General features: G+C 38.3%; 1 protein-coding gene across 3 annotated transcripts in view; it reads left to right on the top strand.

The window, feature by feature from the left end:
* PRKD1 (protein kinase D1) overlaps window positions 1-24,876 on the top strand; it is a 152,889-nt gene that overhangs the window by 89,670 nt on the left and 38,343 nt on the right. For 2 of the 3 annotated variants that reach the window (XM_075425851.1, XM_075425853.1), the window contains exons 3-5: window positions 16,979-17,110; window positions 17,832-17,992; window positions 20,857-20,880. In XM_075425851.1, the coding sequence (XP_075281966.1) occupies window positions 16,979-17,110; window positions 17,832-17,992; window positions 20,857-20,880 (317 nt within the window). The remainder of the gene's footprint in view (window positions 1-16,978; window positions 17,111-17,831; window positions 17,993-20,856; window positions 20,881-24,876) is intronic. The other variant, XM_075425852.1, reaches the window with a different exon arrangement.

The raw sequence follows: 24,876 nt of genomic DNA, 5'->3' as shown, positions 1-24,876 counted from the left end.
GGAAGCATTCAAACTAATGCAGGCAATATTTTATTGAAATCTATTCAGACATAGTTTCAAATTATGATAGCTTTTGGCAATAGTGCATTACAAATTAGCTGAAGATGGGTTAGCTCTCCTTTTTAATAAAAAAAAAGTCTACCTAAATATAGGGCCATATGAATTTTTTTTCATGATACTTAGTTTGGATGTTCCTTGAAAATTTATTTTGATGGGAGGAAAAAATCCCTTTGCAAACAGGAGAGATTGGCCTTGAGCACTACAGTGGATGATATTGAGCATTTGAGCAGTGGGAAGGGCAAGATACATGCAATGTATGTTCAGATGCTTACGTTGAACTTGTTAAAAGTGTTTTACTTCTAGCCTACATTACAAATATCTGAACAGAATATACATTCTAAAGTTCTGTAAATTCAAGGTATGTTATGGCAGTTATTTTTGAGTAGCATGTCTGAAAGAGGCAGTAGAATGTCGTGTTACTGCTACAGCTTTGCTGCTGAATGCTCTGTTCGCTGTGGGTACACATCCCCTGAGGCACTCATATCTGATGTCAAAAGCTTTACTGATCCACTGCATTCATTTTTTATTGCAAGTGTCGATACTGGTCAGGGTAGAGAAAGCTGAACTCGCAGTCCTAGTACTATGGGGTTATACAATCAGTTCATATCCTAATATTGTGCATTTTCTAGTTTTCATTGTAGTTTACGTAGTTACAAGGTCTTTTATAAAGGCTGGGCAGCATGTGATTATTTTTTTTTCCCCATTGTACTTATACTCTTGGCAGTTTAAGAAATAATAAATATGATCATCTTCTGGTTTAGAGCTTATATTACAGGTTCTGGAAAGATATGAAAATTTATCTAGAAAAATTTATAGTTGAGAGAGTTGCTCATTGTAGCTGAAGCAGTTTAGTCCATCTTAGGGTAGAAAATTTTACCTGCGGATGTCATAAAATATAACTGAAATAGTTTGTGGTAGAGCTAGAGGTTTCTGGTGAAACACAAGAAATTTAATTAGCTCAGAATGCAGCACCTGTTGTGCTTTTATATTCATAATGAGCATTATTACTTGCATTTTGCACTGGTGCATTATGCAGTAGGATTTTAATGGAGTGTAAGAATCATGCAGCCCGTTGAACAAATGTTGTGTGTCTGTGTGCTGACCGGGCCAGAGGAGATAAGCACAGGCGGTTGTAGTCAACCAGAGGAATTGTTGTTCAGTGCCAATACAGATTCTGGCATTTTGGAAGTGGAAGGTTGGGTGTTATTATGAGACCAGAATCAGAAGGGTATGCTGAGTTACAGATTCAGTCAACTGCACATTAAAAGAGGAAAAGGGAACTTTCATTATGAATATTAGTAGCCCTCATAAGTACAGTTTTATTTTCACCTCTTACACTGTTTCTTCCTTTTATGTATTTTTTAAAATATTACCCGTTTTAATACTTTTTCAGTTGACTACATGGGATTCTGATAGTGTAGGAGATGCGCGGATATGTCAGAAATGTACTACTTAAACCCGCTGATTTGTATGTTGGACCCAGTTGGTTTATTAGGCTACACGCTCCTGAGTGTTCATTGAACAGTATCACTAATACCATTCTATCAGTAACGTGTCATTTGCCATGTTGCTGTTTCCTTAGTTGTGTATTTTCTGTTTCATTTCTTCTTCAAAATGTTAGAAAAGTGCATCTGGTCTCCTGGTGCACAAAAGAGGAAAGTCCTGTACTAGTGCTGTGGAAATCTCCACTAATGTGTGCATTGAATCCGACATTTACTTAGTGGAGTTCCATTTCAGACTGAAAAAGGATCCGAATCTTTGGAGAAAGGATTTTATCAATTTATATTTGTAGGAAGGGTTCCTTCTAGAGAGAACACTCTCAAAATTAGTAGGCAGCCCAAACTGGGGAGAAAGGTACAGCAGTTGCTGTCAGTGTTATCATCAAAGGTGGCTGTAAATGAGCAGTCAGTCATTCAGAAACACTGAAAGGAAAAGAAACCGAAAGTTGCAGCTTTGTAGGTGTCCCTCTCTAAAATGCAGGCTTACTGTTTGCTCAAGAAAAGGGAGTAAATTTTATGTAAGCTGAGCTTAAGTTGAAAAGTCTTCTTTGGTCTTGATGTGATTAAGTAGTATTTGCTACAAGCTTCAGCCAGATCTATGAAAATGTAACTTTCATGTTCCACTCGGGAAATAAAGGATACAAATGAGAATCACCAAAATAACATAATGTAAAATTCACAGGAGATTTGAACTGAATGGAATATGCTTGCTCTGATATACTGGCTTCTTTAAGCTCAACTTTTAGATTTTTGAAGCTGTTTGTTATTCTTTTGACTAACTTTTAAAAATTATTTATTTCAACTGCCATTTGTTAACGCCAATGAAGAGATATTAATGATGAAGAGGTACAGTCCTTCATACGCGGACTCTATAGAATGAGGTGACGAGAGTTGCTGTGGCTCTGTACTTCTATACTCAGACTCTCTTTAGAGAGTTCTGGTTCTCGAGGCCTTCAAGGAAACCATTACTTTAGATGTTTTCAGACTTTTGTTCTTGCCAGCATATACCTTGTTCATGAAAGCTTATTAAAAACTGCTGTGTAGATTTGCCAAGTCTTTTCATGTTATATAGGGCAAAACCCAATTTTATATTTACAGTTTTAATATGAGTTTGTTTATAAAAATTCTGTCTGTTTTTACTGGGGCAAAATTATGTTGGGATGTAAGAAATCTTTGCCAGCCACGGGAAGGCAGACGATGAAATGTTAGCATCTTGTGCAAATTAGTGGAATGTACTTCATCTGCTTGCTGTGAGCAGTTGTGCTCAGCTTGGCAGGATTCCTGAAGCAGGAAAGTCAAATAGCAGCTATTTTGTGTTCCCTTGCTGAGCTGATGAGGACAGGAATTGATCCACTGCTTTTGTTAAGAAGCTGTTTGTGTTTTAATATCACATAGATGGTACACCATCTGATCATTAGATGCTGACATTTTATTTGGATTCAGTGCAATTTACACTGTCTTGTATATGATAAAATATATTGAACTGAGTAAAAGCTGTGGGTAACTGCAATTATAATAAATGCCATATATCAACGTATAACTGGATTGTAACGTTAGCTTGACTGTCAGCTCCTTGAGAGAAACATTATGATGTTATATCTTTGAACATCATTTTATAATACTTATATGGTTGGTCATAGTTTATGGCTTTGCTTCATTGTGAGTGAAAAACGTTCTCTTGGTGTCTTCATGGCTATGTTGACACCCCCTTTTTCTGGTGTCTTTGAAAAATACAACTATCTTTTCTCTGTCCTGTCCAAGATGATACCTTTTAAAATTATCCTTCCTCTACGTCTTTTTAATGGTCTCTAGCTGTCATCTTTTTTCTTATTTCTGTAGAGGTAGGGCTCACTACCAATCACGTTAAAGTGGATTGATTTTGTATCCCTCGCTATTCATTAGCCTACATGGTGCTTGGATGAATTTCAGATAGATGACTTTGTGTTGGAAGCTCTTAAGATTAAAAGATTTTTTTTTTCCTTCATTGTTTGTGTTTTGCCTCATTGTCTTTTCTTCAGTTTATAAGTTTTATAATGGTTACCTCTGGATACAGATTTCAAGATCTGTGTTTGTTCTGCATCAGCAGAATCTTTCTGAACTCCCTGACTGTCTTGCCTTACCGTTCTTTTCTTTCTGTTTCAGGAAAGAGTAGGTAAAAATAGGATGAAAGAAACAGATATCCTATAAACATATCTTCCTTGTATTCTCTGGCTTATCAACAATACACACTGAGTAAAATGATATGCGACAGGCAAATGTTAGTAGGGAAGCGGTTAATGTTCTGACTTTGCTTCTGGTGCGCTTACAGAAATACAGGCCATGCTAGTTATTCTTCCTTGGGTCTTTCTGTATGTTTTCGGTATTTAAGGATTATTTCAGCAGCAGAAAATCTGAAATAACTGCAAGATTTTGTGGACGTGAATTACAAGAAAGCAAGCAGTGTATGTCTTCATATGAGGAAGCAGGGCGATAAGCAGGATCAAAACCCTGGACCTCAGGAGGGCTGACTTTGCCCTCTTCAAGGAGCTACTTGCAGGAATCCCGTGGGCCAGGGCTCTCGAAGGCAGGGGGGTCCATGAGTGCTGGTCGCCCTTTAAACAACACTTCTTCCATGCACAGGAGCAATGCATCCCCCTGAGAAAGAAATCTAGCAAAGGAGGCAGGAGACCTGCATGGTTAAACAAGGAGCTTCTAGCAGAGATCAGGCAGAAGAGAAAGGTCCGTGGAATGTGGAAAGAGGGGCAGGCCACTTGGGAAGAGTACAGAAACGTGGTGAGAGCATGCAGGGATGCGACGAGGAAGGCCAAGGCCCACCTGGAATTGAAGCTTGCAAGGGATGTCAAAAACAACAAGAAGGGCTTCTTCAACTACATCAGCAGCAAAGGGAAGGCTAGGGACAATGTGGGGCCGCTGCTGAATGAGGAGGGTGTCCTGGTGATGGAGGATGCGGAGAAGGCAGAGCTACTGAATGCCTTCTTTGCTTCAGTCTTCAGTGCTAAGACTGGCCCTCAGGAATCCCAGGCCCCGGAGGTAAGAGAAGAAGCCTACAAAGAGGATGACTTTCCCTTGGTCGAGGAGGACTGTGTGAGGGATAGCTTAAGCGATCTGGACGTCCACAAATCCATGGGCCCCGATGGAATGCACCCACGAGTGCTGAGGGAGCTGGCGAATGTCATTGCTGAGCCACTCTCCATCGTCTTTGAGAGGTCCTGGAGGACAGGAGAGGTGCCCGAGGACTGGAGAAAGGCCAATGTCACTCCAATCTTCAAAAAGGGCAAGAAGGCGGACCCAGGGAACTACAGGCCGGTCAGCCTCACCTCCATCCCGGGAAAGGTGATGGAGCAGCTTATCCTGGAGGCCATCATGAAGCAAGTGGAAGAAAAGAAGGTTATCAGGAGCAGTCAGCATGGATTCACGAAGGGGAAATCATGCCTGACCAATCTAATAGCTTTCTACGATGACATGACTGGCTGGGTAGATGAAGGGAGAGCCGTGGATGTTGTCTACCTGGACTTCAGCAAGGCTTTCGACACAGTCTCCCATGATATCCTCCTAGGGAAGCTGAGGAAGTGTGGGCTGGATGAGTGGTCAGTGAAGTGGATAGAGAACTGGCTGAATGGCAGAACTCAGAGGGTTGTCATTTGGACTTTTAATCATCTGGTTAGCTATCTGAATCAATATGAAATGCTTATGATTAAAAAGGCATTGATGGAGAAAACAAAAGGGCCTGTTATTTCCATCAAAAGATGACTCAACTATGTTCACTGTTTTACAAATTTATTTAATTGATTTAGTCTTTCCTTATGCTGTGGTGTGTGAAACTTGGACATGGCTTATAAATTATTTCACAGGATGTGTCTTTAATAGCACTTGAGCTTTTCTTGAAGGTAAAGTGGCAAAATCCTATACATCAGTGGTCGCCAAATTTTTTTATCATGCACCCCATCACTTAAAATTTTTGAGCATATACCCTCAATATATGTATATTTATTTATTTATAACTTGCATGTTTTGCTGAAGTTCTAATATTTTCTTCCTGCACCCTGATGGATTGTCTTGCGCACACCCAGAGGTGTGTGCACCCCGTTGTGGAGACCACTGCTATAGGTTCACTTGAAGTTGTATGTTAGAAAAAAAATTGTTCACCTCTAAAAAATTTAAATTGTCTTTTTTGAGTGTGTGAGTAAGAAAGCTTCCATCAAATTTTCTTTCTCCTTTCTTAGTTCTTCATATGCTTTCAGTTGTTACTACTACTAACACCGATTCTGATCATAAAACTGCCAAAACTTGAAGATTTCTCTTCCTCACCAGACTCCATTCCGTTCCGTCAAATAACTACCTCTCCCACTTTATTTTCACTAGCTACAACATGTAATTGGGAACAAGGTTGCCTAGGCTAAGCAGAAAACTCTGATTTGTCAAACAGGTTTTTATTTGATACATTTGTTTGACAGTTTCTTTGACCAATACATGCTTGATGAAACATTTGTATCATTGCATCTGTTGATAGTAGTGAGTCTTGAATGGAGAGTAACTGTAAATGATTCGGAGAGGAACATAATTAAAAATAAAAGGTAACCTACTTGGAGCACTTTGCCCATCAGACTAGTTGTGGTGTTAACCTGTCAACAGTGTGTTCTACACTGCTTGGATATATGTCAGGAAAACAGTCTACTATATGGAGAGTCTCTGCTTTTTCAGTCTTTTTTAATTCATGGTATCAAGAACTCATTGCTCCAGTTGTTTTCAAATTAAGTATGACTTATTTAAAAAATATATCTTTCAGTATCACTATTAAACTCATCGAATTTGCTTTCATTGGCTGGCTGCTGGCTTTGGTATTTTGAAAGAGCAAATAGCAGTACACAGTCTCAGTGTTATTTCCAGTAAATGATGTTTGCAACCCTTTGTGGTAAGATACACATCGTCTTTTAGGAAGTGCTTGAGGTTTGTAGCTAAAGCAGGTCTGAGCACAAACAAGCAAACCTCCTTCCCTTGGGGAATGTAACAGTTTGAAACGGAAACTAAGGAGGAGGAGGCTCAGGAACTGCCACAGGTTACAATCTGCTTGTTTTTATATCTGGATGGTAGTGTGACTAAGGCCTGGAGACTGTCATTCTGACTGAAATCTGGCTCACTGTGGCTCTTAAAGATTCCCCAAAAATGTTTCTGTTAACCCATTTAAGGTGTAACTTGTTGCCAAAAAGACATCTGGAGAGCTTGCCTGCTTCTTAGGAAAGAAAAACTACTATCACTCTGGTTTGTTGCTGCAGAAGGTTATATTACAGGGGTTATGTTTGTTTCCTGGTTTGGTTTTTTGGCTTCCTCCTCTTCTGGAACCTGGTAAACTCTTACTCATTTCCTTTCCAAATGATACAATTCCAGTCTTTTAATCTCTCCTTGTATGGAAGTCTCTTCCATGCCTCCACTGGTTTTTCTCATTCATCAGTTCTTCCCTCTTATTGTACTTCTTTTTGTGTGGGTCTCTCGGTAACTGAACACAGAATGTCAAGTGAGGAATACTAGTATTACCATTTCCCAATGTTAACTTCAATTCCATTTATTTATGTGCAGGGGTGAAATCCTGAGTAAACCTGTTGAGTCAGAAAAACACTTTTCTTATCAGTGGAGCAATGATGTATTCTCTAAACATTTTGCTTATGTTATTTACCTTCAGATCTACCTGGCCGGGCACTGGAGATGTTTCCATGATGAGTCATTCTTGAACTGTTGTAATCGATTTAAAAAGATTAACCACAGTTCAGAGCAATAATTCATTTGTTTCTTCTATGTAATCTTGGGCATTTCATGTGCAAATTGTCCATTTACTTGGCATTGTCAGCTTCCCTTCTCCCTTCTCCCTTTTCAGATCTCTCTTAGAAAAATTAAAGTGGGGATGAGAAAATGCAACAGTTATATACAGTCATGCTTCTGTTCCTTGTCTCTGATGGTCCCTTATCAAAGACTTGAGACCTGAAGAAAGCATTTTTAGTCAGGCAGACACTAAAACGTGTGCCAGAAGTGGTTGTATATTTCCAGGATTAGTTGTTTCATCACCTTCCCAGGGCTCGAGGTGAGGCTGGGTCCTCCGTATCCCCTTTCTTGAAGGTAAAAGTGACATTTGCTTTCCTCCAGTCTTTGAGCACTTCTCCCAATTTCCGTGATCACTGAAAGATTGTTGAGAGTGGCCTTGCAATGATACCAGCCAGATCCCTCAGCACTTCTGGGTGTACCCCATCAGAGCCCATGGACATCCGATGACACTACGCAAAAAAAACCCCACCTGTGCATATTCTGTATATAATGATATATATTTATGAGTTCTTAGGGTAATTTTAAGAGATATCTAAACTTTTGCAGATCATTCACATGAAAGAGTGTTAAAAATAATGTACACAGAGGTTCGTTACTGAGTTCAACATAAGATTGTATTTTTAATTCCATTATACTTGTAGGCATCAGCATTTATTCACCATATGTACTTTTAGCCATTAGCATTTATTCACTATGTAATAAACCATTTTCTTAACTGTTTATGAAAGAAACTTGAAGGAACTAGGTAAATTTTACAAGTGTTACTAATTCTCTTTGAGCTCCTCTTCTTCTGGAGATGATACTTCTGACAGTGACCATGTAATTGTAATCCATCAGTTGATTTTTTTCAGAAGCCTTGGAAAAGAACTATGAAGAACTTACAAAACAAAGTCAGAGGAATTAAAGATGTAAAGGACTTGTAGTGTTTACTTTATGATACTAATTTAGAACAGTGTGAGCACAGAAAACGAGCAAGAGGCTTTATTTTTAGTTTGGAGCTGCTCCTTATGGCCCATGGTCAGAATTAATTTTGAACACTGCATCAATAGCTCAAATAAACTTGATGAGTAGTTAATTTTGTTTTCCAGTGCTAAATTAATACCTCTGCAGTGTAATTTTATGATTAACAGGGCCTGAATCAGTGAACTAAGGTATTGCTTTTTTTTCCACTTGGGTGAAAAATGGGTAAATTCATAAAGGAAGAGTTCTGTGCTGGGATTTCAAATTAATACAAAACCTGCTGTGCTGTATAGTTTGTGGGTTTGAAACTGTGGAATCATTCTCAAATGAGTAGAAGTACATTAAAATTGAACTTCAGAATGAATTGAAATTGACATTCAGAATGTACAGATGAATCAAGCATGTTGACTCATAAATGTTAATTTTTTATTAACACCCTCCATAAAAGTCTGAGCTAGCACTGGACAAATGATTGCAAATGGTTTATTTTCTCCTACGATTTATTGCTTAAATCTCATGTCACAGGTCAGACAATGTAAACAACCCATAGTGAATCTGGATACTGGGCTTTAAGAACAAAGGAGATCAGAGCTTTTACCTTACTTGAATGCCTTCCACCCTGGCTCATTTGCTCCCTTCCCAGCCTTACATTCACTAGCTCCCCGCTGGACCTCTCAGTAAGGAGGTAGCTGCTGGCCAGGGAAGGCTGGGCACAAAATTGTGTTCATTCCTGCTGTGCCACTGCTTGCAGCTACCAGTCGCGGGTGTCATTGACCAAAATGCACGGACGTCCCCTGGCCTCCGTCTGCCTGATCTCTGGGATCTTCCGCCACTTCCAGCCTGTTACCTCTAAGCACGATCTTCATCTTCGTCTTTCCAGCCCCCCTTCTTCCTGAGATGACTGCTTCTTTCTGGGGACCTTTCTTTTCCACCTCCTCTTCTTTCCAGACCCCCAAGCTCACAGTGTTTCCAATCTAAATAGTCCATGTGCAGCAGCCCAACTGTGATCAGCCTTGTAGTTGGTGGTTCAGTTTCCTGTCTCCCTGCCACTGGCAGACTGAGAACATGCCACTTTTGCTTAGTCTGGGTGTTAAAAAAAAAAGTGACTAGCCTCTACCAGTTGGAATTAACAAAATAGCAGGCTTCTGCTTGAGAGCTCAAAATTCTGTTCTGAAAATTTGTCTCCTCCTCCATTCCTGCCTCTCTACAGCCAAGTACATGCCAACTGTTAGCATTCATAACTTAAGCTTTTTTTCACCTAAAACACTGGGATACAATAATAGCGAAGGAAAACAAAGCAAAACTTACTGGATTAGACAGACTTTCCTGCATGTAAAATTTAGGGTGCTGACATACTCACATAAATATCCAGAAAGCTCATTAGATTCAAATTTTCCAAATCCAAGTTTCCCTTTTCAGAGCAAATAACGAAACTGAGTGATTATAAATCTGTACATGTCCAGATTTTAGAAAGTTGTGATTTCTATTATGTACTATGGTCCCAATAATCTTAGTTTAATTTTTAAATCAGATTTCAAGATGGAGATCAGAGATCAAATCTTTGGCCTGTGTGAACTGCCCCAGCCCTGCTGACTTTGATGGGACTCTGAAAACTCAGACTGTCTTCGATTACCAGGATGGAACAGCAAAAAGAAGAAAATGTTTTCCTTACTCTTAGCCCAGTGAATTTGTATATACAGTCATTAATTGTTATGGCTTAATCAGTGCTTGAAGTGGAATAGTGTATGATGGCAGGTACTTATTTTTTAAGTGGTGAATGCCAGCAGTTGTTGTAGGGAAGGACTCAGGAGTGCCTGTGGCCAGTCCATGGGATACATTACTCTTAAACGCATTCCACATGGGAGAGGGTGGCAGGAGAATGTCTGCTTTTCACAGCTGCAAGATACTGCTGGTCATGTGGTTGATGGTTTCTTATGCTGTAAGAGGCGTGGATGCTAGATGACAGCTCCCATTACATGAAGCTTTGTTGCTCATAATACCAGGATCTCACCTCTGCTAATAGTTCAAAGCCCTTTTGGGCTTGGAACTCAAGAAGATCAGTAAATCATTTGCCTCTTTCTGAAAGTAGGACCTTGCCTCTCTGAGTTGCAATGGCTTCTTGTTCTCATTCCCAGCTGTGCTGAATGACAGATCTGCTCCTGAGCCCAGAACAAGGAGTACTAGCCATGAACAGCCGAGTCATTAACAGACTTGATGAAATAGTCTTGTCAAAACTGTTGTAGTTTCAATGTCTGTGTTTTGGTGATACTCAGAATGCTAAACAGATGATGACAGGTTAACCTGAGAGTTAACAGTGTAACAGTATCATTTTAAGAATGTAATATTGCAAACTTTTCTGCAGAGTAGTAAGTTTTTCAGGATATGGTTGTAGGCATATTTGGAAGCCCTTCTTTTTTTCCTGCACGATTTTACGTACAGCCAGAAAGCTGCCTTCACAGGATCAGTGCTCTGTCAAAGCAAGAGGAGAGCCTGACATTACAGAGGCTTTTTTGTTAACAAGAAAGGTCTCTGCTTAATTTGAAAAAAATTATACATATCTGTCTCTTCATCAGCAGGGCTTTTATTTTTCCAGTCAATAACACAGGAGTATTCTGAAAGGTAGAACTGTTAGTGAAAGCCTTTCTAGACATGTAAATTAAAGTAACAAGTTACAAAATGATAAAGAAATTTAAAAGAAGAACCTAATCCATATACAACTGCTTCTGGAATTGCATGCTCTGAAAATTTAAGCTGTGCTAGGTTTAGCTATAGAAAGTCAACTACGCCATACAGGTGGCAGAAGAAGAAATACAGGATCATAGAATCATAGAATGGTTTGGATTGGAAGGGATGTTACAGATCATCTACTTCCAATGCCCCTGCCATGGCCAGGGACATCTTCCGCTAGACCAGGTTGCTCAGAGCTCCATCCAGCCTGGCCTTGAACACTTCCAGGGAGGGGGCATCCACAGCTTCTCTGGGCGACCTCTTCTAGTGCCTCACCACCCTCATAGTAAAGAATTTTTTTCTTGTGTCTAATGTATATCTGCCCTCTTTCAGCTTGAAGCCATTACCACTTGTCCTACCGCAACATGCCCTTGTAAAAAGTCCCTCTTCAGCTATCTTGTAGGCCCTCTTCACTTGCTGGAAGGCTGCTAGAATGTCTCCCTGGAGCCTTCTCGAGACTGAACAGCGCCAACTCTCTCAAATATGAATAATATGAATTATCAATGTTTGTACAGATTAAAGATTTGTGTAACTTGATGGCTAATGTAGCCAGGTACTAATGACACACTAGTTTCAGTGAATAGTGCTCTGAAATAACATCATTTTGTGAGACAAGAAAAAAGAATCCTGTCTGTAAAGCCTGATGAGAACACGTAAATCTGAAGCATAGAAAAGCACTATGTTTACCTTAAAAATTAAAACCCAAAACACTTCTATGCCTTTCAACAGAGTGGAATATTACCCAAACAGTTTCAATAGAAGGAAAAAGAACGATGTTTTATATTCTTCTTACTGCTGTATTCTGTAGTACTTGCCAAACTTAAAGCTTTCTTAAAATAAAATGCGCTTTTTTTTCTCCCTGTCTTTTATTTTTGAATATTTATCAAGTCAGTAAAAAAAATATTTTTTTTAATATATCGTTATATAAAATGACATGATAAGTCTTCTGTTCAGCCAGGAGGGTTGAAATGTAGAAGAAGAATGGTATTATGACTGCTTATCTTTACCATTGTGTGGAGGATATTTTTTATCATTGATATCTTTTTTTTTTTTTTTTATAATGCTGGAAGCATCCTAGAACTTGCCTCAGTTACCTTTTCAACCAACAGATTGATGTTCCTTATCTAGTAGTTGATTGTTAAGTTCAGTTTCTTGCTGACCTTCTCTATGGGTGATGCCTACAACTGTCTTTAAGCGGGGGAGTAAATCCTCTAGTAGTGGTTTGTTGGGATGCTGGTCTATACTCCCTTGTATTCCCGCTGCAAAAATCGGTCCAAAGGTAGGATCTACCAATCCTTCACTGTTCCCTGCCTTTCTGTGCTCTGTCGCCGGTTTCTGGAGCTTCTACGCATAACTTTCAGGACCTTTCAGTTCAGGTGGACCCTTCATTACTAGCTCCTGCTCGCTTGTTGTCACAGAAATACAGGTGTCTCACAGTTCATGGCAGGTGGACAGTTTTGCTGGTCAACTCATCCCTGCTGAGTTTTAACTCCAATACAAAGTTAGTGTTGTGGCAGATACAGCAGATAAAGGAGGTTGAGTTCACCGTGAAAATGACAGCCTAACCTGCTGCAGAGCTATTTAAATCCAGCTGTAATTCAGCACAGACAATTTATCTTTCTGTCAAGGAAAAAAATCCCAGTGTTAATACAGTAATTAATTAAATGCTTAGGCAAAATTTAAGCTTCCATTGAAAGGCAATTTCTTTGAAAAATGGTCATCTCTATTTTACAACATGTACTGTATAAGAAATTTTAAGGACATTTAAACTAAAGGACGTTTACACAAAAAAACCCTAAATATGTAATACTACATGTGTGTTTATAGAAACTGGTACAACAAGTTCAGTACTTTGAGAAGTGTCTTCACATTTGATTTCTGCCTCCCTAAAATTGCATAAACTTTATTACTGCTAAGTGTGGTATTTATTTAATGTCACATATATTTGTAACGTGAACTAAACAAAAGAAATAATAAAGTTATTTCTAAATTAATTTTTTTTTGCCTTGGAAGTAGAAACATTTCTTATTACAAGAGCATGAGCCATGATAACCCATTAATTAATTTGCAGGGAGACTGGAAGGTTCAGTTACAGCTTCAATGGAAAGGATATCAATTATTTCTTCACCATTTGTGAAGGGACAGTGGGGGGTTGGAATAGACCAGTACAACAGAAATGAAGTTGAGAGAATGGCACTCAATAACAAAATACTTGCCATCCACTTAACAGCTTCAGATAGAACTGAATTCAGGACACAGGAAGAAAGCCAAATGATCAAATCCCTGAGGCAAAACTGCTTGTGAGAGGTTTTAATTTCAGATTTGCTTCTACAGAGATAGCGATATTTACTTTTCACAAAAACTAGTATAGTTTTATATCAAGGTAATGATAGTTTTAATATCAAGGTATATTAAAATATTTCTAATCCATGATCTAAATTACTAAGATCAATTGAAGTTTCTTCTTTTTCTAATCTTAGTTGTGTTTTTACTGCAGTGTTCATACTATTTGAAGAACCCACCCAGTAAATCCATGTAAAACTCCTCTCCAATCTTCCAATTTAGCAAACGTAATTTACTGAAAATAGAATTTAAATACATGCATAACTTTAGGTAGGTATTTAAGGAAATAGGCATAAACTTATGTGCGTACTTAAATCCTTTGCTAGATTGAGGCTTACGCTATTTTTATTTTACACATCACTCGTGTTTTAGTAGTGCTTTGATTATTACTTGTATGCTTTTAGAAGCAACCTCAGGAAAGTCTACTCTGTGAAAAAAAAGTTGGCATCACTTACACGTTATCAAAATTCACAGCTATCATGTCTAAGCATCTTACAATAATGTATTTCCTTGTCTTCTTCAATGGGGAGAAATGTATTCTCACAGGGTATCTTGTTTTAGTAAGCTTTTCAGGTTTATATTTGTTACATGTAAATTTAAACTAGAGACAATAGCAAAGCAGCGTACATTGCAGTTCTGTTGGAAGCTGGTAGGGCATGGTGTTACAGTTTTGGTTCTCATCCTTGAGAAAGCTCCCAGATACATAGCTTTTCCATGATCATTTTGTTTTGCAAAGAAGTGGAGATGTTAATCACAGTACTTTTCATAAAGCTGTAGGTACATACGCTGTGGAAAATAGAGAATCAAAAGTCCTGAAGAGAAAGGCTGAGGCTCTGGACTTAGATTGAAACTCTGAAGGAACTAAGTAGAGAGATGTGAAGGCTTAGTGATGTGCTTATAGCAGTCTGCATTGCTGAGGAGGTCTATTGTAGCATGCCGTATGGCTGGAGTTTCCAAAATGCTGAAGACCATGTCTGCACGTGTATATCACAGTTTTGTAGACCAGTCAAGAGGAGAGGCAGGTGTGAATTACCAAGGCCCAAAATGACTCCTTGGTAGTCTCTAGGACAACAGGTGACAGAAGATATCTCTGTCAGCTGCTTCCATGTGAGACAACAGTAGAGAATCCAACCTCCTAACCTGTAGGCTGACGAGCACAGATGCTAGCATGTGTGTTCTATGCAGAGAAGTTACAGCATGACTGTGAACTCCTGGAAGTGTTTTCTTGCTTCTGCTTCTCCAGTCCAACATTTCTTTAGGTTCAGTATGCTTTCCGTCTATAATTTCATCTCATCCAGCTCCTGGGCTGTTGTAGCTCAGTTAGGATCCGTATGTGGTAGGACCATAGAGGTGTCTGTTGCCTGAATGTAGCACGTTTTCCTCCTGGTGGTTGCATGCTGGTGATACAGAGACCCAGAAAAATGAATCCTTCTCAAACTCCACAAACCAATGATCTACTGGGGAGGTGTTGTCCTAGTTCCTATAATATATCTTAAATACGAAATTAAATAGGGAAGTTAATATGCCTGTACTTTGTTCTGTTTGTACAAGTGAAGAATAAATGCATATTTTTGTATTTTAAATAACATCAAAATATATTTTAAAGTTCGAGTGCTTGATCCTTCCAACGTATTGTTTGATTCGGTCACAATTGCAGAAAAACATCTGGCTATATGCACAGAAAAGATGGTTGACTTTAAGTCCTAGACAAAGTAAAACAGCAAGAATTCTGTTCAACATCAAAAATGCGTTCTGATGAGTTGTGTTTTCTAGTGTACCAAGGACAGCATTACCATTACAGAGTGAGCATCGCCTTAACAGTAGTGAACTTGACTGCTGTAGTCAGGAAAAAAAACAGCAAAATAACCAATTTGAACAAGTACCCTTATGTGTTTGGAAGCCCTTGAGGCTGAAAAAAATGGCTGGCCTAACATTGTTAAATAAACATAAAACTATTTTGTTTCAGATCTGACATGTTCTAACACATCGGACTGTTTTATGAAGTCCTACTTTTATGAATTAAGTAAGCTTGTTAACATGGTTTATTATGAAAACTAGGAACAGAATAATTCTGGGAAACGAAAATGAAATCCTGAATTAAACAAACTGTTAGGCAATTTGGATGGTTTTAATAAAAATTTTTTAAAAAGGGTTTTATATGATTGGAGTCATTGGATCCTACTTTTATGGTGGTATTCCAAATAGCTCTGTTAAAAGATCCCTAGACTGGAAATCAGTTGAGACTAGAAACATGTTTTTCCATTGACATTTTTAGAAAGGTTTTTCCCAAGAGTAGCAGTTTTGTGCACAGACGACAGTGAGTCCTGAGCACAGATCTTTATTGGTACTCCACTCTAATCAGTTAAAAACCTTTCCTTGATTGGTATGCAGATTTTGGTCCTCTTTTCATTAATACAGAAGGAACAAGTCAGGGACTACAGGTACGTGGATCTTTTAGGAATTCATTTGAACTGGACCATTAAAAAAAAATGTTTTCTTTTGTCTCAGTTGCGAATCAGGAATGTATTTCTGTTGAGAGACAAAGCATTTCTGTTAAGTGGCCACATACCTGGGTCATTCATACTGGTATCTGTGAAGAGTAAGCACACACAAATCAGCTGCTTAAATGGCAGTCTGAGTGAGATCAAATGTTTGCATATGTGCTTAATGTTTAACATTTGACAGATATTATTTTCATTAAACTATCTGATATATGTTTAACAGTTAATAAGAAAAAGAAAATACTTCATTAAAACAGATTTTTAAAAGTATTATGGTATTGGCTGCCTCTGTATACTACATAGTTCTTAAAACACTGTCATTGTTTATTTTTGTAGCTTACACAAGTGCCTTTAACTAGCCCCAGTAACTTTTGCGACTGTTACACTAGTTGCAAGCTCACATTGCTTTAAAAGGATTGGCGCCTCAGGAACTGTACTGCAGTCTTCCAGACTGCTCTGCAGGGTTTTGGTCTTTGATGATTGGCTGCATAATTACATGTTTTCTTCTTAAACTCTAATGTATATGTTCAACTTGAGCGAGCAGTTCACCGATACCAGCACAGGCTACTGAATAAGAGGTACCAAATGGTCAGCTGAAATGGCCCATTTTTGATACATATTCCTTTACTTGTCTAAAAAAAAAGATGGTTCTTTACTGGATGTATTCAGTTTATCTTATATCTGTGGACCTTTACAGTCTGTAAAAGAGTATGTTGAAAAATTTCCAACAGGTGATTGAACTCTGCCAGTTTCTGTTAAATGTTTGATATGCTATTATCCTCCTGTGTTTGAAAAAGTATTGTCAGAGAAGTTATTGCTGCAAGTTTGTAAAAGAAGCTTTATTCTTTTTCCAGTTGTTGCTGTATATCATATATGCTATACCATTGGTCGCTGGTATATCATCAATCTTTTTGTCTTTAAAATATAGTAGAACAACCAATAGAAAAGTCAAAGTTCTTCATCATAGTGACCAAAAAGTGTTTTGCTTTGTTCTGTGACGAAGTACCACATAAATGAAGCATCTTAGTTATGTTACTAATTTTACTTATTTTCGGAATGATCTTCTTGTTACAGCTTCTGCTACATTTGAAGACTTTCAAATTCGGCCTCATGCTCTTTTTGTTCATTCATATCGAGCGCCAGCTTTCTGTGACCACTGTGGAGAAATGCTGTGGGGGCTGGTGCGTCAGGGACTCAAATGTGAAGGTAAGCTGCAGTGAGATGGGATTTCCAGTCTCAGGAAGAGACCCGTCCTTTCCACTTACACATGTTGTCTCTGATGCTGCTTCTAAACTGGTTACGCATCAGAAAAAAAAATAGGTGCAGTAAGGTAGAGACAGTAAGAACTATCAAAATAATTAACTGGTTATGGAACTAATCCTTTTGGCTGCTCTGAAGCCTCCTAGATATGGCTCTGTAACCTGAAGTGCAAAAAAATTGCTTTATATATATTTTTAAGAAAAAGTTTTCTGTGCCTTATGCTCTCCTTCTGAGCATGAGCCAGTATCTAATTCTACATCGTATTAATTCAAATCATTTAACTGAAGTTACTGTCAGTCCATGTGAGGTTGTAATAGCTATCTTTTCTCATTTTGCCACAACTCTTTGACTCCTGGCAGACTCTATCCAATGGAATATACCATTTCCAGTGAAAGACTTCCTTACCTCCCAAATGGGGATGACAGATATTTCTTGCACTTTGGGACCACAGATTTTTGAAAAATGAAGCTAAAACACTGGTTATAGATAGAACTATTCAGAGCTCATAACATTATCTCTCTAAAAACTTGTAGAATATAGGAGCTAAGCCAGCAGAGTAGAAGAAAAAAGTTTAATCAAAAATAAGGGTGATGTTTTTGAACCCTTGGGTTGTTTGCTTTTTCCAGTAATAAACCATAATCAATGGGTTTTAAATTTCTCTTTTCAGGATGTGGTCTAAATTACCATAAGAGATGTGCATTTAAAATCCCTAACAACTGCAGTGGAGTACGGAAAAGGCGCCTGTCAAACGTTTCCCTAACAGGACTCAGCACCATTCGGACAGTGTCTGCAGAACCCTCGGCCAGCGTGCCGGATGAAGCCCTTTTGGTATGGGATTCCCTAGCTATAGAGGCCATGGGTGTTGCTGCTGAGAAACAATGACATCTAGTGCTACAGGATCCAGTTTTGCCTGCTATAGACTACAGAGGAGGGTGGTATGTAAATTATAAAGCATTACTGTGAGAAAAGGCATCTCAATGTAAAAGTGAGGTCACCAGCTTAAGATATCTGGGTGTAAGGTATGTGGCACTTCTGACACTCCCAATAGTCTCCTCCCTTTGGCAAGAACTAGGTTATTTCGAAGGTATAAAACTGCCACCCATGCTAATGTGAGCAGTTGCATCTTGGAGGATTTCTTCCGTGGCACTTAAAGTTTAATTTCTTCTAAATCAGACCGTTATATCCGTTGGTTTATTATATATGAAAAATTTGACTCAGGAGAACACTATGACCCAAACACCACTGTATCAAACTGGGTATCTGTAACACTTAAGCTATAGCTAATTCGTTGGAGCCTGTGTATTTAGCATGTTTCTAAGGTTCAGAAGAAAGCAGGAGAAATCATTTTTTCCTTAGAGATCTTTGTGGTGAATGTTTGTATATATCTGTATATATGTGTGTAGGTGTAGCTGTAGATGTACAGTATGCACACAGACACACGTAAATATGTGGTATACTTGTATATGCATCAATACAGTAGTTTTCTATCATAAAAACAACTCTTCTGAGAACAAAATGTAACAACTGGACTAAATTAGAATGATACGTATTCTTTATCTTTGGCATATTTGTTCCTTTTAACACTCATGGTCATAATATACTTGAAGACTTAAGAACTTACACTGTGTGTAAATGAATCCACTCCTAAGTGAAAGTTTTGAAAACCTTCAGGTTTGAAAGAGAGGAGAGAATTTATAAGTACACACAACAATTATAATGTTTTCCTCTCAATTAGAGTATTAAACTTATTAAACTTGACATACTAAAAGGACACTATTGCAAATGATGTAGACCTGGTGTTATATGCAGTACCATCTACGAACCATAATTATGTACTTATGCTACTGATTATCATTAGCCTAAAGCTACTTGGAAATTAAGGTTAACATTATGAATCTGTATTTTTAATTGAAAAGATGCATAAATGAGTAAGGTGCTTAAGTTCTGCAAAAGCTGCAGCAAGAAATCTTTATAGATTATTCATAATTCTCAGTAGGTTGTGTCAGAAATGCTGACTTATTCGGACCAAGACAGAAAATTTTAAGGAAGGCTGGCCCTAATTCTGGGTTGTTTCTGGAATTTTGTTTAAAAAAATATAGGAGTGTGTGTCCTGGTATACTGTCTGTAAATATTGACTGCACTGTACAGTTACAATGTAGCAAAAGATTTCTGTTTGAAAACATTTTTAATTATATGACTGTGTTGTTTGTTGATACATTCTGATACGAAATACCTGTTTTGCAAAGCTAAATATTTTAAAACTGTTGAAAATATTAAAATTGCCAGTGAAGAAATACAGTAAGTTTCATATGCGCTGCAGGCTATACTTCTCTAAGAACTTGTCATCATCGGTGTACCCACGCTGATGATTCAGAACATCACACATGCATACACACACAGGCATGCACAAAGAAAATAGGTTTACAGTAGGTACAGGGGTGGGCATTGGCCTAGAGAAATGAAATAGCTTTCCAATTTTGCCTTTGTTTCAGGAAATCATGGTATCATTTACCAGATTTTCAGAAATGCTGTCACATATGGCTTCTATATGTCTTTCGTTTTGTTCTGCTTTTTTTTTTTTTTGCATCGAATGAGTTTCAGTTCTTTTTCACTTTTTTTTAAGTGTGCATAAACTTTGTCAGTTCTCCTGTATCAGATCTGTCCTTTGGACTCCATTCTTCTACTCTGTTCATGAGATAAGTTTTATGGCAGTTTATACTGTGGTACCAATCAAAGCATGCACTTTGGAATGTGTTTCATTTTTCTACAGTCTGTCTGAATATACTAAGAAACATCCTGACTATACTAAGAAACATCATCCTCGTTCACAAAATCGTATCGTTCGTTATTTGTATTGGTGGGGCATTTGAATCACTGGTAACAAAATAGAACTTCTGTTTGGGACCACTGAATTCAATCAGATGTCTGCCAATTCTTCAAATAGGACTAAAATAAATGTTATTTTTATCCCTATTTACTATGTAGAATCGGAGCAGTTGAGAGAGGAGGAGTTCCTGGAGACCTTTTTTTCATAGATGGAATTAACTAAGTTGTGATTTCGGAACCATTTTGTTGATGTTGTGAATCAGCAAGAAGCCACCTTTAGCTCACAGTGTTAAATTTAGGTTGTAAGTCTAGCTTCTGGAAAAATACCACTTATGAAGTGAAGAAGTTATACCCTAACTTATGAAATTGTGGCATTCGAAAAATCTTTGAGACAGGATAATATGGAATCCTGCAAAGGATCCTTTAATTATCCCTTCATAGGGAACCATCACACATAAACACAGTTTCAGTTTCGGTATAAATGTTTTCATTTGCCAATAAAACATTTTTCATTTGAGCTGAAAATTGACTGGTGGCTACATTGAAATGCGGCTTTAAAAATCTGCCTCCAAAGAATAATATCTGGGCAATGTCCTTTTTTTGATTCTTAACTTAGCAGTTAAACTCTTCAAACAGAAATGCTAAAAGCATGTAGAACTAGGAGGGTGCTATGCAGCTCAGATTTTTACCTGCCATAGCTCAAATGCAATTCTTTTTCATTCTGTTCTAGAACATAGAATAGAATAAAATAGTATAAAATGATCACATACTCATGCTTGCTTCTAAAGTAACATTATTTTCTGTCTTTTTTTTCCCCTTCTTACTTCTTTGTTCTGTTTTTTCTTCCTTCCAACCTCCTGTCTCAGTGTCCTGTCAGCCCCGGCTATGAGGTATGTACTGAATTTGCTCTACTTCCTATCATACTATCAGGAACATCTTCTTTTATGATTGTCAGTGTCAATGTGAAGAAATGCAGGAATTTAATCAGATTAGTATTTTATGATCTTTAGAACTCAAGAGCAATTATTTTTCTTTTAGAAAGAATATATCCAGTGCAAAACTCTGAAGTCTGGATTCCAAAGCGAAGGTCATAACTCTTATTTTAAACAGTAAAATTAAGTAACATTAAAATATTTTGACACAAAAGTGGCATTTTCATTTCTTAGGCATAATAGAGATCATTGGTTGGACTGTAGACCTTTTTTACTGGTAGTAACACACAGGAGGATAATTTTAACTTCACTTTAAAGACTGTCCTTTGGCTTTCAGTGTGGATTTTCTAAAGAAGTTTGTTTGATGTTTAAAGTTTCAAAAGGTTTTGAAACTATGAAATCTCAGCATCTTTCCCACGCAGCATGTATTTGAGATGCAGCCAGAGAAGAGCGGGCTTTGCAAATGTTCTTCTTTTCAGAAATACTGCATAGTTAATCTGAGGAATACTTTGTTATGCTGAAGTGGAGATTATGATGGCCAAATATCTATCTTTTTGAAAGAAATAACTGAATTTCTTCCTAAAACACATATATTCTGGTTGTAGTGTGCCTAAGTATCATAGTGTGCCCCAAAACTACAACTGTACAGAATATGCATAAAACAATGCAAAGCATATAGAGAATGCGATTTTTGTAATATCCAAGATAGTTTTATTGTAAGTATGTGCTATCTGAACAAAGGTAAATCCAGCAATCAAGATGGCGGTGCATTACCCTAAATTAACAATAATTAAAAGTAATAATGAAAAAAGATACAGGTATTTGGAGTAAAAACAGAATTGTGTTTCTTTAGTAAAAAGAAGTAAAAAATATATTTATGTGACACAACAGCATTTTATTTCTATTTATTTTTATATGCATTTCCATTATTTTGGTAAGTTTTATTAATTTTTCTAGAAGAGATGAATGTTGATGTGTTAAGGTAATTTTTAGACATATTGGCAGTGATTTCTCAGAAAAAACCTAGTTGAGCTTTGCATTTAAAATAGGAATGCTGTGTCTTACAGGACACAGGGAAGTTGAATAGAATAGAACAGAACAGAATAGAATAGACTATTTAGTTCCGAGGGACCTACAACGATCATCTAGTGCAACTGCCTGACCAGTTTAAGGCTGATCAAGTTAAAGCATGTTATTAAGGGCATTGTCCAAATGCCTTTTAAACACTGACAGGCTTGGGGCATCGAACACCTCTCTAGGAGGCCTGTTCCAGTGTCTGACCATCCTCTCGGTAAAGAAATGTTTCCTAATACCCAGTCTAAACCTCCCCTGGTGCAGCTTTGGACTGTTCCTGTACATCCTATCCCTGGATCCCAGGGAGCAGAGACCAGCACCTCCCTCCACTTCCCCTCCTCAGGAAGCTGTAGAGAGCAGTGAGGTCACCCCTCGGCCTCCTTTTCTCCAAAGCAGACAAGCCCAAAGTCCTCAGCCTTTCCTCACAGGACGTGCCTTCCAGCCCTTCACCAACGTTGTTGCCCTCCTATGGGCACATTCGAGGACCTTCACATCCTTATTAAATTGTGGGGCCCAGAACTGCACACAGTACTCAAGGTGAGGCCATACCAATGCTAAATACAGTGGGATTATAATCACCTCTTTTGACCAGCTGGTTGTGCTGTGTTTGATGCACCCTGGGATGGGGTTTGTCCTCCTGGCTGCCAGGGCACGCTGCTGGCTCAGACTGAGCCTGCTGCCAGCCAGCACCCCCAGATCCCTTTCTGCAGTGCTGCTCTCCAGTCACTCCTCTCCCAGTTTATACTTGTGCCTGGCATTCCTCCATGCTATGTGCAGAATCTGGCATTTCACCTTGTTACATTTCATCCCATTAATCATAGCCAAATGCTCCAATCTGTCTAGATTGTCCCTCAAGAGTCAACAGCACCTCCCAGTTTAGTATCATCAGCAAACTTGCTAATGGTGCATTCAAGTCCTGCATCCAGATTGTTGATAAATATATTGAACATGACTGGCCCTAGAATTGAACCCTGAGGAACACCACAGGTGACCGGTAGCCAGACAGATGTAGCCCCATTCACTACAACTCTTTGAGCCCTGCCATTCAGCCAGTGCTTCACCCAGTGCACAGCAAACCTGCTCATCCCACAGCTGGACAACTTGTCCAGAAGGATGCTGTGAGGGACAGTATCTAAAGCCTTACTAAAATCCAGAAAAACTACCTCCACTGCCTTCACTAGGCATATGACCTTATCAGAGAAGGATGTCAAGTTAGTTAACAGGACCTTCCTTTTGTGAACCCATGTTGTCTGTGCCTGATGATTGCATTATTCTTTAAATACTTTTTAAAAGTATGCAGTATAATCTTCTCTGCAATTTTTGAGGAAATGAGGTTAGACTAACTGGTCTGTAGTTCCCTGGGTCTTTCCTCACACCTTTTTTGTAGATTAGAATAACATTGGCTAGCTTCCACCCAGCAGCGGCCACCCCAGGCTTCCAAGACCTTTGGCAGAATATTAGTTACTTACGTATTATCTTTGCTTTTTGAGGGAGGATCAGGAATTATTTTTTACTGAATAATTTACTTCATTTTAGTTTAAAAAGACTTTTTATATATCACAGGCAGAATATAAAGTACCAGGTGTTGTCTGCCTCTGTTACAAGATTTGATATAAGCAGGGCTGGCTTGAGGCTTCTCAGCTATATATAGAACAGTGATTTTGCAGAACTAGGACAGCAGAGTCTCTGGGAGAGAATTGTCTTGAGCTGTAGATAGCCGTTTTCTTCTTTCCCTTGTACCCAGCTCTTAATACGGCTGTTCTTTTACTCTACTGAAATACGGAGTCCTCCTTTCCCATGAGTCAAAGATTCCCACTCTACAAAGCCTTCCTTCTCCATGCTTGAACAGAAGATGCATCTCCTTTTCCCAGTTCCAGTCCCTACAGAGCCTCATATGCCTCCCCAACTCACTGGACTGGAAAAAAGGAGCCCTTGAGGGAAAGGTTAAAGAAGAGCTAGGGTGTTGCAGCTGAGAACAGCTTCATGCCTTAAGCCAGTTGTAATTAGTAGGAGTCCTTTTCTAATGGATAGAGTTCATTAGACCGAAGATCCTCAGAGGCAAAATTACTGTTTCCTCTTGAAGACACTCAACTCTAAATTAATACTGTTCGTAGTTATGTTCTGTTCTTGTCACCCTGAAGTTATCCTCCTGTGCTCTGCACCTTCCTCTCTGTCTTACAGGAACTTGTTTTCAGTGTGCTCATTTGTTTAGTAGAAAATCCTGAGCTATTTTGGGCAGTGCTCCTGGAAATTTTTTGAGGTCCAAAATCTAGATATTATTTAAAAATAACAGAAGTGTAAAATATAGGCTGTGAACTAAAACAATCCTAAGTAATGTGTACATTGATTTAGTACCAGATTCACCAGGTGAATCTAGGGTCGTGCACTGAACAGAATTGAGAATCAAGAACTCAGTGAATCTGACACTGAAAGTTAAATGTTTAAATAGGAATTTGAGTTAATTCCACAATCTTTTAGGTGTAATTTTTTATTTTTCTTGCTTTTGTACAATTATTTAAAATATTAAAACATATTAAGTTTAAAAAATTCAACAAAAACTATTAAAAATGTAGTTCCTTTTTTTCTTAAAGCATTGCATGTCTATGACAATCAAAGTCCAACTGAACCCTGAATTAAAAATTGTAGGATACAGAAGCTAAATTTGGAATGGCTTACCTTGTACACTGCTGTGCTGTAAAACAGTAGTAGTCCCTGTACTAGCTGCCATGTAGCAGTATTCTGGACTAAATATTGTAGAACTGAGTATCTTTTGACTAATTCAAACTATATTAGAGCTTTTCTGTCCTAATTTGCCTGAATAAGATTGTTCAGAAGTTCATCACAGCTAGATTAGATCTAAAAGATGATCAAGCTAATTAT

Source organism: Opisthocomus hoazin, chromosome 7 (genome assembly GCF_030867145.1).
Source record: "Opisthocomus hoazin isolate bOpiHoa1 chromosome 7, bOpiHoa1.hap1, whole genome shotgun sequence".
NCBI lineage: Eukaryota > Metazoa > Chordata > Aves > Opisthocomiformes > Opisthocomidae > Opisthocomus > Opisthocomus hoazin.
This window is presented reverse-complemented; position numbering and strand designations above follow the sequence as displayed.